The 13,724-nt window shown below is 33.4% G+C and overlaps 3 protein-coding genes across 4 annotated transcripts in view; 1 reads left to right on the plus strand and 2 right to left on the minus strand.

The window, feature by feature from the left end:
* LOC125863391 (sulfate transporter 1.2-like) overlaps window positions 1-13,724 on the minus strand; it is a 529,831-nt gene that overhangs the window by 205,730 nt on the left and 310,377 nt on the right. The gene's annotated exons all lie outside the window — the stretch shown is intronic.
* On the minus strand, window positions 1,386-4,786 carry LOC125863393 (NAC domain-containing protein 17-like). Its single transcript, XM_049543581.1, has 3 exons — window positions 4,373-4,786; window positions 2,153-3,328; window positions 1,386-1,867 (listed from the first exon to the last, which is right to left on the minus strand). Exons 1-3 carry the CDS (start codon window positions 4,575-4,577, stop codon window positions 1,488-1,490), a joined length of 1,761 nt encoding a protein of 586 aa, XP_049399538.1. The 5' UTR covers window positions 4,578-4,786; the 3' UTR covers window positions 1,386-1,487.
* Window positions 9,542-13,648, plus strand: LOC125863413 (co-chaperone protein p23-1-like). Of its 2 annotated transcripts, none has more exons than XM_049543608.1 (6): window positions 9,542-9,678; window positions 12,556-12,742; window positions 12,846-13,005; window positions 13,096-13,133; window positions 13,215-13,266; window positions 13,354-13,648. In XM_049543608.1, the coding sequence occupies exons 1-6, from the start codon at window positions 9,674-9,676 to the stop codon at window positions 13,455-13,457; spliced, it is 546 nt and encodes a 181-aa protein (XP_049399565.1). In that variant the 5' UTR covers window positions 9,542-9,673; the 3' UTR covers window positions 13,458-13,648. The 2 variants fall into 2 exon arrangements, with proteins under 2 accessions (XP_049399565.1, XP_049399564.1); XM_049543607.1 differs by having other exon boundaries at window positions 9,544-9,678; window positions 13,093-13,133; window positions 13,354-13,638.

Consider the following 13,724-nt stretch of genomic DNA (forward strand, 5'->3'; position numbering starts at 1 on the left):
CTGCCGGAAAATGTAAATGCAGATGAGGAAGTTTTGAGAAATGTTAAGAGCTATAGATGTTGTCCCCCCAAATGAAATAGAAATGAATAAGTGTGTAGTTGAAAATATAGTTATGGAAATTTCATGTCCTTCCTAAAGTATTTGTTAGAATCACTGAATTTACTTGTTTTTTGATTTCCCACCTGAAGTTTGCTACCAGTCCCACATTGGAGTAAAGTATACCCTAACAAAGGTGGCATCATACCACGGGGCACGGGCTCAAACCAGAAACTCTGGTTAAGAATGACAGTGTACTTACCACTTTCCCCGAACCTTGTCTGTAGCACCAAACAAGTTTTACATACTAGTAACTTTGAAATTCGGAAGATCAAAATACTTCAGCTAGGTTAAGAATAGTAACTTCTCCAGTTTAGGGTATGACAAAGACCATGTTCGAATTGAACATAATTTGGAGCAGAAAAAAACTATGAGCTGAAGGACAAACAATTCATAGCAAGCAATTTTACCAAGTAAGAATAGCAGGTAGTGTAACTGGATTATACAGCTGATGATATATTATGCATAATCAAAAGACAAGTTAAAAATCGATTTCCTCTCGAGTAACGAAAACAAGTACCAAACCGAACTTACCTGACCAAATAGGTCAACCTGTGCAACCTATAAACAAGAAAACTAGACACAAAATCAAATTTCAAGCCACATTGAACCTTCCAAATCAGAAATCAACTTGAACTCACCTAAATTAAAGCCAATTATGCATACCTGCAAATTCCAACTCTAAAAGCAAAGAGAAACTGATTATGAAATAATCTCAAAACTTCAGTCAAAATTGCCAATGACATAATTCCTTTGTTCTACTGTTCACTTGAGGGATATTTTCCTATGTTATTTTTACCTTTTTGTTACTACTTTAGGGTGGAACAAGAGGTCGTTTGGTTGCTAGTTAGAGAGGAGTTATTCATGTATTAAAAACTAGCTTACCTTTGTGAGTTGTTTAGTTACAAAATGAGGAAACATAATACTCATGTAGAATCTAGCATAAAGTATACCATGTTTGGTTGATTTTTTCTCTTTTCACACAAAACATAGCATTGCTAATACAATGCTTGGTTCATGTTTTTCTACGCATAACTAACACATGTATAAGTTAGGAGGAAATCTATGCATTATTTTATGCAAGGTAGAAAGTAGAATAACTAAATCATGGCAACTTAACCTAGCATAACTAATCTTTGTACAACTAATCCTTCCATTCTAATACCAATATCTGCATAACTAATCCCTACATTATTAATACATGCATAGCTACCTCTTATCACTAATACATGCATAACTCTACCCAGCAACCAAACAAGCACCAAGGGGCAGGGGGAATTTAAACATCATACTTATAAGTAGATTTTGTTTTACTCATAGAATGTATGCTCTGCTTCTCATTGATTCTGGCAAGATGCCAAATGATAGAACATCAACTTTTCTTTGCATATTTAAGAGGATATGAGTCTCCTCAAGATGTTGACAAATGTTCCTACTAACACACATAAGATTGCACACAGTATTCCAAGAAAAGAAAAATAAAAAAGCCCAGTCTTAGAGTGGCGCGAACTTCTTGAAGTTGCTGTATTACCTGCTGCCACAACATTCATGTTCCTGGAGTTTATTCTCATCTTACTAAAGCTAGACATGTGCTTAAAGGCACTATTAACCACTGGACTTTCAGCAGCTATAGCAGGAGCAGTAGGTATAGAATCCACGAAGGCCCACAACTGAGAGGTCAACCATGATGGTGTACCATCATCTTGATTGGGTAGTTGATTTTGATTTGCGCCCATAGGATGATTTGACAAAATACTATCATATACAACACCTAAAACATTGCCAAAACTTGAAAAAATTAGGAAAAAAAAAAATCTAACACCAATATATTAGCAGCAGCAGAGCTCTTGCTGGCTCAAACTCCCCCATTTCCACTTGGGCAATAGAGTTCTCGCCATGCTGAAGATGACATGGTTATTCTTATACCATCATCTGCCAAGAGCTCCATAAAGTCAGATCACATAGAAAATGTGTTTTATGAAAATCGTAAAAGATCATTAATACAGCATAGGCCAAGCAAAAGTTGCATTATTGCTGTTTGAGATCATTTGGGTACCTGAAGTAGCTGGAGGAACAACCAACTGATTTGCCTCGCTGGGGTTAAAGATGTTGAACCTTTGATCGTGTGTCCACAGTTGATTGCTAGTCTGTTCTCCCTCATTCAAATACATTAGCTGGTTGTTCATCATTTCATGCTGAAAAGTGCTTATATATGTTGTAGAAGCAGGGTTTTCAGAACCATTCACAAAGTTGTTCATGTATGGTTCAGTAATTTGCCCAACTTCAGTTGTTCTTATATCATCAAGCAACGGTGCATCATGAAACAGGTCAAACTCTGACAACCCATCTAAAAAATCGAATTGTAAATCTTCGAAGTTTCCAGCAGGCATATCAAAGTTTTGACCACTTGGTCCTGCCTCATCAAAGTTTTTAACATACAGCTCCAAGTTATCAAAGTTCTGAGTGCTTGGCTCCGGACCAAGGAGGTCATTCATCTCCAGAAAATCTTCACGGAAATCCTCTTCCACCACATGTAGCTGCTGTTCATAAATAATGGGAGCAGATGTGACTTCTGTTACCTCATGTAACTGTAGCTGTGATGTGCCTGACTGTGTCAGGTCAAAGCTTTCCTTTGCTGGGGCAATCACCGCACTGTGGTGGGGAAAATTAACTTCCTTTGCCGAATGATCTAGCAAGGTACTTCGAGTATCCTCCTCATGTACAAGCTGCTCCAGTGCATAATCATAATCTACAGAAAGTGGCTCCATAAGCACAGGGTTCAACAACTCCTCGAGTCCACCATCAACAGGAGGAGCATCCTGATGGACAAAGCCTTTGGCACTTGGACAGTCATCATCAGCCCACTCCTCTTCTCTAAAAGGTGCACCATACTGCTCACCATTCTTAGGCCCGGAGCCACTCTTCTTAAATACCTTGTAAAGCGCATAGTAGTCCTGGGCATTTTGACATTTTTTCAGCTCTTCTTCATCCATAGTATACTCATGCATCACCCAGTCTGTCCGTTCACCTACTGGTGCTCGGCCTTTATAAAAGACTAGGGTCTTCTTAACTCCAACAGCACGAGAGTTGCACGTAATAGTTCGATCCTTTCCGGTAACTTTCCAGTGCCCACGCTTCGTTCCCCTGTTTGCCCGTGCTCCATTAGGATACTTTCGATCTCTGGGACTAAAGAAGAACCACTGCCGGTCCCCAGTTTTCAACTTAGATAGATCTGCAGTTCAAATAGCAAATCCATGAGTATACTATTCAAAATATTAACAAAGGTCTTGAAACACTATCTACCACAATATGATTTTACAAAGCAGTACCAGTTAATTTTGGAACAATTAACAAGTGTGAATAAGATAAGGGTTGCGAAGGAAACCAAAAGAGCGAAAAGCAAACAAAACACAAAAAAGGGAAGAATTTGGGTTAACAACATTCAAAATGGTCACATTTACATTTGATAACCAAGGTAAAGAAATGCAAGTCGAAGACTGGTTCTGATATTTCTAGACTTTCACGGATGATCTCCCCCGACTCAAGATCATGTTAGATCATAATTCTCAGATGTTCTTCAATCAATACAAATTCTATTAAAATTTTGTTTTGGAAAAACACATATACAGCTGAAGCTAACCCCCAACCAACATAGAGAACAGAAAACACAGAAAGGAAAAAAACAACAATAAAGTTGAGAAATTAGGCCATAAACACAGGTACATGAAGCTATTTCAAGTAAATCTAATTCAACAAATGATCCTGTATAAACCAACAACCACCTTAGAAGCTCAATTACACAGCCATAGACCTATAAGTACAATAAACTCAACAACAACAACAACATAATACCTTGATATCCGACAAGTGAGGTCTGGGAGGATAGGAATGTACGCAGACCTTACCTCTATCTCCACTACCCTCACACGAGGTAGAGAGGTTATTTCCATAAGACCCTCGGCTCAAGTGCATAAGCACAATGAACTCCTCACAGCAAATATAAAACGCATAACAATTATGAAACATAACACATAGAGGTTCATATACACAAACTACATGTAATTGTAGCTCTAAGAGAATTATAGAACATGCAATGCAATTAACACAAGAAAAATCACTACAATACATAGATCAATCACAACCCTCCACAATTAACAGCTCAAAAATCACAAACCCAAACACAAAGAAAATCAAAACCCATGATCAGATCAAGTCAACGATCCCAAAACACCAAGAAAATCAAAACCCACAATTCAAAAATCATATCATAACATACCAGGCAAGTCCTCCGGTTCCCATTTGTAAACATCAGTGTCAGCAATGGCATCAAGCAGAATCCTCTTCCGGCAGATCTTCTTCTTCAAATAGTACAGAACAAGTTCCTCGTCAGTCGGATGAAACCTAAATCCCGGTGGAAAAACATTCTTTGATGATGCAAAACCAGCCAATGAATCCGAATCAGATAACTCAAACATCTTCATCTCTTCACTAATCAAAAAAATTCCAATCACAAAATGATTCAATAAGCAAAAGGGTATCCAAAAAATATGAATTTGAGAGAAAAAATGGATTAGGAACCGAATTGGGACAAGTGATTTAGTCAAAAAAGGAGAAAAAATATAGTAGCCGCCAGGATGATTGGGGTTGTGGAGGAAAGTTCTGGGAATATATGGGGAGGTACGTGTTTGGTAAGACTGAAGCTCAGTGACCTTTTTGGATTAGGGGATTAAGCTTCTGTTTTCTTTCTTTTTTTCCGACATCGGAATCCGATTTAATTTGAATTCGAATCAAGAAATTTCATATTGAAGGCATTAAAATCGAATTAAATTTGAATTTAAATTTAAATGGAGAAGCCTCACACAAGAGATAATGCATTGTCTAACAAAAAGCAACTTCATATCTTGACAACTTCTACAATTTGTATTTGTTAGTCAAGAGAAGATTCCGTGAGAATACTAAAACTTACTGTTTGGACATGTGATATGAAAATTAAATTTATTTAAAGTTAAATTAACATTTGAATATGTAATTTGTTTTTTTTTTTAAATTATATATTTTTTTCGTAAACATCAAAATACTTACAAGTTGTGAATATAATTTGAAAATTTTTAAATGTTAATATGATCTTAGCAAATGAATATATGAATCATAATAACAAGATATTGAAATATTTTAACGTTCTTTTTTTTCTTCTATTTTTCGTTTTAGAATAGAGATGGAGTAGAGACTAAGGATACGCTCTCTAGAAGATTTGCCAGGAGCTTTTTGATCGTATGCTATCTTGAAATCTCTTTTCTTGTATGGATAAAAGTGGAAAAGCGCTTCACGAAAGAATTATAATGTACCGTGAAAGATTTCTCATTAGGAATTTCTACCCTTCAGATTTGTAGGTGCACCTACTTATGGAATTGGAAATCTCTATATTTTCACTTCATAAATAAATATGTGTGATTTTAAACTATTTGATACACATAATTTTATCAAAAATCATTATTCAATAAAATTAATAACTTATTATTCTTTTAATATAACAATTTCATAATATTTGACATAAACTTTAGCACGTGCAATACATAATCACCATATTAATGTTCATATGTCTATAGCTTAATAGGTTTTTTTTTTATTTATCTATATATTCGAGATTTGAATTTTATAATTTTAACTTTCAAAGATTTTTAATATTGAAAGGATCATACCATTTGTGATTTTTAAATCTTTAAAAGTTTTCCTGCTAATGTCAAAGCAAAACTCTAACCCAACTTTCCTACTTAGAAGTAGCGTCACCTTAATCTTAATTTGCATTAGAATATTTAAAAATTACAACCAACTCAAATATTATATTTTTATTTATTCAAACCATTAGTTTGACAATTTCAATTTAAAAATAATTATTATATTTCGTTTTTCAAAAGTTGATTTAATTAATTGTTTAAACTAATAGATTTTGAATAATATTTAAATAAAAAAAATTACAAAAAATTATATTATATATAGTCTATTTCTAGTAAGGCAAAACATAACAAATATTTTTTTTAAAAAAAAGGACAAATATTTTGAGACGAGGATTAATATTATGTCATTGAGTTAGAATAATACGGTTAGTTGAACATGTGTGAACACATCAAATAGGAAGGAATAAAAGTGTTTTTTTGTTTAATATATGTGGTGAACACATCACGTTAACGAATAAAAGGATGCCACTTTAGCTTTTTCCAATCACTAAATTGATAAATTATACTAGCTAGTAAGTATACGTGCCATATTTGTGCATGCACTTAGATATACCATTCAATCACACCTATTAATTTGTGATATTTAATTAGGAAAAACTACCTAACTAGACATATTTTACTATCATATATTTTTTATTTTATCTCTAGTTTAAAAAAATTACACATAATACAATTTTTAACATATATACCCATATATTTTAAAAGATTTAATTAGATACACAAATTTCTTAATATGATATTGAATAATTATCTTAAAATTTAACTTCCTTAATTAATGATACATTAGCAATTCAAATTAATTTCTCATCACCCTTATGCTCACCTCCACCCCAAGTACTTCACATCCACCCCATCTCTCTCTCTTCCCTCACTAAATCGTGATAATCAAACATCATACAAACTCATATTCATTATTGCCATGGTACATACATCTTTTCTATAAATTAGTCATTAACTAGCTTCTTTCAGGTGACCAATATTATCCGGAAGAAGTTCAAGATTTCTTTAACACAATTATTGTATTAATGAGGTAAATTATAGTATTATTTTTCATTATTCTCATGTATCTTGGTTTACATTCCTTTCATATACCCGAGATAGAGTTAATATTGGTATAAAAATTGATTTTATAAACTTCTACGAATTAGGTTTGATCATTGCAGGGTCTTCATCCGCCAACATTCAAGCAGAAAATTTAAGATACAAAGGAATGAATTGATGAAGAAGATGAAGTGTACAATTACAAAATTACTATGATTTATGATTTTATTATTTCAGGAACACTTGTTAGAGTTGATACGCAATGATCCTATAAATCTATTTGGTTTGTTAATTATTCATTAATTAATGAAATAAGTTACACCCCTTTAATTCAAAGTAATAAATCGTGTATTTCGACTTTTAAAATCGATGGATACATGTATCTCAAGGCTGAAATATTCAAAAATTTAAGATACTAAAGAAGAAATTAATGAAGATGAAGTTTACAATTACAGAATTACCATGATTTATGATTTCATTATTTTAGGAAAACTTGTTAAAGTTGATAAGCACAGATCCTGTAAATCAGTTTTGAAATTGATGGATACATGTATCTCGTGAGTAATGATACATGTATCTCAATTACTCTTCTGATTAAGGAAATTAGTTACAACTAATTAATTTAAACAAATGAAATATGTATCTCGATTTTAAAAGTTGGCAGATACATGTATCTCACGTATTCAGACTCATGTATCTTAAGCATGAAATATGGTACAGAAAGTAATATTTGAAACTATTGGGAATCTTAGTAATTAAGACCTAAACTAGTGGGATTTATGTAATTTGCCCATTTAATTATTGTTATTAATAAGATAAGTATTTGAAAGGGAACTTACATATCATTAGTAACTATAATTTATTTGATTACAATTTATAACTACAGTTAGCGAGAGAAGAGAAGCGAGTGAGATTGGGGGAGGGAGGGAAAAGATGCTAGATACATGTTGTACCAACAAATATACAATTTGATACACCGAATACTAATAAAATCGACGATCATAATCTGATATAAATTAATACACACAGTATCATCTATGTTCATTCGTTCTTGTATTATTTATTCATTCGCGATGTAAAAATATAAAAATACATGCTGATACAAAATGTATTCAGATACATGTAAGCAAATACTTACCCAAATATGATACATGTATCTGTATTTCAACTCTATACACAATTATTATGTCAGACAAACCTGATACATATATCATTAATATATTGTATCAAACATTTTAAACATTGTACAACTTACACATGTATAATTGTTTGATGCCTGAAGATCGAAAAACATACTTATGATTATAGTATTTCACCGAAGAATACAAAAAGAGAAACTTGAGAGATATTTGATGTATACAACTACATTATAAAAATTATACAAATGTTAGTTGATTCACTTTTCGAGCCTTGATTTTGTGGAAAAAATATTTCAAAAGGAAAGATAGAAGGGAGCGCATGAGGAGAGCAAGAGAAATAGAAAGATGAAAGATTTCGTATAAAATTCTAAAAATAGATAATAAAATTTGATTCTGAACTTGATCTTATATTTCTCTTTAGCAAAAAGAATAAATTTATACTAAATTTCTTATAAAACATATATAAATAATATATTCAAATTATTTAAATGCTTTTCAATAATTCAATTAAGGTAATTATCGAACCATATCACATAGTTCTAGTCAGTGTTTTAAAAGGCGGGGCGTGAGGTAAGACGTTTTACTTAGTATAGGGCGAGACGTAAGCCTTATGGATCTTTAAATTTTTAATTTATAATATAGTATAATAATATAATAACACAAATTATAAAAATAAATCAATAGTTTGAAATAATTACAAATATGATTAAATAAACTAATAGAAAATAAAAGTTATAACGTCATTATACAAGTATAAATAATCTAATATCTTAACTTTCTAATAATAAAAGAATCATTATTTCTCAAAAATATTTTTTTATCATACTTATACAATTTACCCCCTAAAAGAAAATAATTAATAACCTTACATTATCATAAAAACATCACTCCATCATGAATAAAAAATAAAATTACTTACAAATAGCTAAATAATATACAGTAATAATTTTGAGACATATGACAAAACCATGAAGACCAAAGATAAGTGAAAAAGTAAAATTTCGTGACATATTTTTAAAAGAAATGTTACGTAATATATAATTACTTTCACATTTTTACTTTTACCAAATAGGAAAGATGCGATACTAAAACTTGTTATTTGAGCTATTCTCAATCTTCTTATCTCTGTAGATTAAAAATTATTAAGTGTCATTCAATTATTCAAGAATTACTAGGGTCAACAATGTCAACTTTTTAACACATAATTTGTGTAAGATTTGTTAGACGTGCCTCGAGCGTTGGGCGCGTTTAAGACGTACAATCGAGCGCTTAGGGCGTAAGTCTTACAGAACTAAGCCTCACACTTGAGTTTCAGGCATTTTGCTAGAGCCCTCGAGGAGAGTTCCAACAGAGTTTTTTAAAAACATTGGTTCTAGTCCGGCAATAACAAAAGCCACAAAAAGAACCACCTTTACATTATGATTTTTTTTTTATAAAAAAAAATAAAAAATAAAAGGTACAGTATGTTTTATTTATTAGGAGTATTTAAATGATACAATAAAAATATTTTCACTTTTCCAAATATCTAGGCAATAGAAGTATCTAGAAATTTGCAATATCACCCTTCAAATTTCGAAACCTTCAGTATATAATCAAAACCTAGCAATTTCAAAACGGCACACACAAACATCTACTCTCTCAATTTTCCCCTCTAGCAACATCATGAGGTAATTTTTTAAATCTATCTATTGTGTTACATTGTGCTCTCTTTTTTTCGAATTCGCCAGGCGGGGTGCCTAGAGCTAGTTTTTATTAATAAATAAAAAATGAACCTCGAAACGTATTAAAGTATGCATTTTTAGGTTTTCTTGGATTGATTTTTTTGTTAGGAAAGTTAACCCTAAGTAGTAGTACTTATGATTATGCTTACTTTGTTATGGATATTAACGTGGTTTGCTGAACTCTGTCTAATTGTGCATTGGAAGGCTCTGTTATATGTTATATAGTTTGCTTGCTAATTGATAATAGAGGCGGAGCTAGGTGGGGGTTCGTGTACAAACCCAGTAATTTTCTGAATTTGTACTAGAAAATTAAATAAATATATATGTATATTAACTTATGAATCCCTAACAAAATTGATTGACAGTGTGTAAATACTTTTCATGCTAGAGTTGTGGGTTCGAAACCCCTCCCCTCTCTTTTTTAAAGGAAATTTAGAACCCCAAACTCTCGATCCTGGCGCTGCCTCCGCCTCTGCTTGATAAGGTCACTTTGCAGAACTATTGGTGGATTGATATGGGATTGTTATGCTGTTTTGGTTAATAATACTCATGGATTATTATGTAGTGAAGAATAATGTATGAAGTGTTGGACAGTATAATAGATATTTATGAAGAGGTTGTCTACTTTAAGGGGACTCTTATATAGCATTGCTAATGCAAATATTTTTTTTATTTCACATTCTAGCAAAAAAATGTTTTCTTGAAAATTAATTGTTTTATTTTTAATTTTTGGCGTTTGATAGGTATAGAAAATATTGTTCAAAGAGCATCTATAAATAATTAACTCAAACACTAATGAGTGCAAAGGTGGGGTGGAGGGGTTGAGGTGAGTTAGGTATTGGGAGGGAGGGGGGAACTGGGAAGGGTAGAAGGCCCCGCTCCCGGGGTGCGGGGATAGTGTAGGGGCTGGTGGAATGGGGGTGGTGGTGGGATATAAATAGTGTAGTTTTCTCTTTTGAGTGTATTCTTGCCTCCTATTATGTTTTGAGACTAGATTGTAGAGCAATTTAATTTCTAATAGCATCTTAGCTAATATCCTTTACCTTGTACCTTTAAGATACTAAGGGAATAGGAACTTCATCTTTCACTCATGGTTAGAAAAGAAAATGAAGAGAACAAAAAGGTAGTGATTATTTTGGCTGAGATACTCGATTTGTTGTATTTCCTTTCGATAGATATATGAACCAAAAGGACATTCCCTTTGTATTTGCTGTTTAAGATAACTTGGCTTCTTGCTAGTGTAGCGCCTCTTGATATTTTCTCAGTGAGGGTGAGCAAAATGCCTTTCCATGGATCCAGTATGAACTTGTTTAAAGCAACTTTAGAGTGTTGTTTAACCACGGATGTGGATGAAAATAGGTTTAGAGTTAGTTGCGAGGGAAAAATGGTGAAGGGAAAAGGGTAAGGGTTGACTTCATTTTGCCCTGAATTGTCTTTTATTTTTGTACACTTGAGGAATAATTTCAGTTAATGTCACTTAGAGTGGGAGGTGCTGATGGTTCTAATGGTGAGGTTGGAGTTGTAGAATGTATTTTCTAATAAAGAGTGCTCATTCAATCAAATAAGTCATTTGTTGGCCCTCCAAGTTGTTTATCTTTTACTTGGCTTGATCACTTGTACTAGTGTTAGTCTTATTGATTAAAAAAAATGAACCATAGGCCTAATTCAATTTCAAAGCCTAGCTCATGAGGTGAGAATTGCCTAAGACCATATGAGGGAACCAATGAAGTTGGTTGGGAATCATGAGATCTGAGATTTAAATCCCAGTTGAGGCAAAAATACTAGGCAATTTCTTTTCATCAAGTATTGGTGGATATAATTATTCAGTGATTGTGCTAGTGGGAGATAGCAGATACTTCATGAAATTAGTTGAGGTGCATCTAAACTGGTTTAGACATCATGATTTTAAAAAAAAATGATATAAGGAGACCAAGTCCTCCTTCACTATTGATGTGAAAATCTAGCATTCCCTCGCACGCCCTAGCCTGCCAATTGGAGCGTAGACAATATACTATGGGTAGTCAATATTGGGTAAACCAAGAAGGCAAGAATTGGGATGAGTTTGGCTATGACACCATGATAAAAAAAAATGGACAATGGGCCCAACTCAACTCTAAAAGTTAGCTCATGAGTTGAGGATTACTCAAGATCAAGGAGAACAAATATTACACATCCCATTGATGTGGCACAACTAAACACTCCTCGCACACTCTGGACTAGACATTTGAAGCGTGGACAATATAATATGGGGGCCAACGTGGTAATTAGTGACTTACAAGCTGTTAATACATAAAATTAAGCCAATTGACTGCTTCATCACCTCGTAGCTTTACACTGTTATTTGCGGAAGCTCACTTACTGAAGTTGCTGCTGCACGCCTGCATCATTGTTTCTTCCTACCTACCATTTTCTAAGTGCTTCCTGCTTCAGAAGTAAGAAATTTAAACTTTCAGTAATTATCTAGGCTTTGCATAGTCCTGGAATCAGACACTCAGATTCCTTGTCTTGGATCTTTTAAATTATCTAGACTGTTTAATTCTGGGCCTAAACAAAATTAACACTGTTCTGATGATGGATTCAGTTCAATTAGGAGCAAAATATTGTTATTATGGTGCTGCCGATGGCCTTCTCAATTATCTTCGTAAAATTATGTATGTCATGTGATATTTATAATGAAGTGCTGCTTAATTGTAAATGACTAGACGGAAAACACGCAACTACTCATTTTTATGGTTATTAGAGTTGTAAGTTCTGATCAATGAATGTTTTCCAATGACACTATTGGCCTATTGAACATATTTGCTCCATCTTTTTTTATTTCAGCCGACATCCTACTATCAAGTGGGCCCAGAGATCTGACAAGGTGTTTATCACAGTTGAGTTACCTGATGCCAAGAATGTAAAACAGAAACTAGAACCAGAAGGAAAATTCTCTTTTTCTGCAACTGCTGGAGCTGATAATGTTCCATATGAAGTCGTTCTTGATCTCTTTGATAAAATAGATGTCGATGTGAGTAAATCTCCTTCACTTATTCTCCATGCTTAGATGATTTCGGTATGTTGTACCAAAATTTACTCCCTCAGTAAACGGTCATTTAATTGTCGTCATTCAGGAGAGCAAATCTAGTATTACATCTAGAAATATCTGCTATCTTGTAAAGAAGGCAGAAGACAACTGGTGGAGCAGACTGATTAAGCAAGAAGGTAAATCGCCAACGTTTTTGAAAGCTGACTGGGACAAATGGGTTGATGAAGATGAACAGGACAGTGAACGTAAGTAAATTTCACCACGGTTATGCCTTATTGATGATCTATAACACCAACCTGTGGTAATATTTACCATGACTTCAATTTTTTCAGCAGCTGGAGCAGATATGGATATGGGTGACATTGACTTTTCGGTAAAACATGAGTACACTGTAGTTATTACTATTGATTTGTGCTGAACTTAGACTTACAATACCTTTTTCTTGATATTGCAGCAACTCAACATGGGTGGTGGTCTAGGGGATTTTGATGCTGATGAGCCTGAAGGTAAACCGGGTCTTTATCGTATGTTAGGATTGAGTGTTGTTTTATCTCCATTTTCGGTCTGATATATAGTGGATGTTGTTTTTGCAGAAGATGAAAGTGACACTGAAGAGGAAATTGAGGAAGGAAAGCATGAACATAGTGAATCTCAAGCAGCAACTCCAGCAAGCACTGAAGTTGAGATAAAAGCTTAGAAGCTCCCTTTTCTTTTTTAAGTTTTTGTTGAACTTCTAATTATTAGTATAAGATATGTAGTTTGAACTAATGTGTCTTGACTATTGGTGATGGAGCTTATGTTCTGGCTTTGTTATTCAGTGTCTATGCATTTGGGATTATTTGGGAATTTAACTTGAGATAAAGTAGAGCAATGGTATCATTCTTGGTTAAATGAAGTAATCTGTGATTTGAGGGTCGTGGGTTGAGTTTTATTCGCAAAATTTTCACTTGCCTTAGCCCAAGAA

Source organism: Solanum stenotomum, chromosome 4, assembly GCF_019186545.1.
Source record: "Solanum stenotomum isolate F172 chromosome 4, ASM1918654v1, whole genome shotgun sequence".
NCBI classification, from domain to species: domain Eukaryota; kingdom Viridiplantae; phylum Streptophyta; class Magnoliopsida; order Solanales; family Solanaceae; genus Solanum; species Solanum stenotomum.

Coding starts and splice junctions, on each gene's coding strand:
- LOC125863393 (XM_049543581.1), bottom strand. CDS start 4,577: ATGAAGATGTTTGAGTTATCTGATTCGGATTCATTGGCTGGTTTTGCA. Junction 3,329..4,372: donor GGAACCGGAGGACTTGCCTG/GTATGTTATGAT, acceptor TTTGAACTGCAG/ATCTATCTAAGTTGAAAACT. Junction 1,868..2,152: donor TGTTCCTCCAGCTACTTCAG/GTACCCAAATGA, acceptor GCAATGTTTTAG/GTGTTGTATATGATAGTATT.
- LOC125863413 (XM_049543607.1), top strand. Junction 12,743..12,845: donor TTGATAAAATAGATGTCGAT/GTGAGTAAATCT, acceptor GTCGTCATTCAG/GAGAGCAAATCTAGTATTAC. Junction 13,134..13,214: donor TGGGTGACATTGACTTTTCG/GTAAAACATGAG, acceptor TTGATATTGCAG/CAACTCAACATGGGTGGTGG.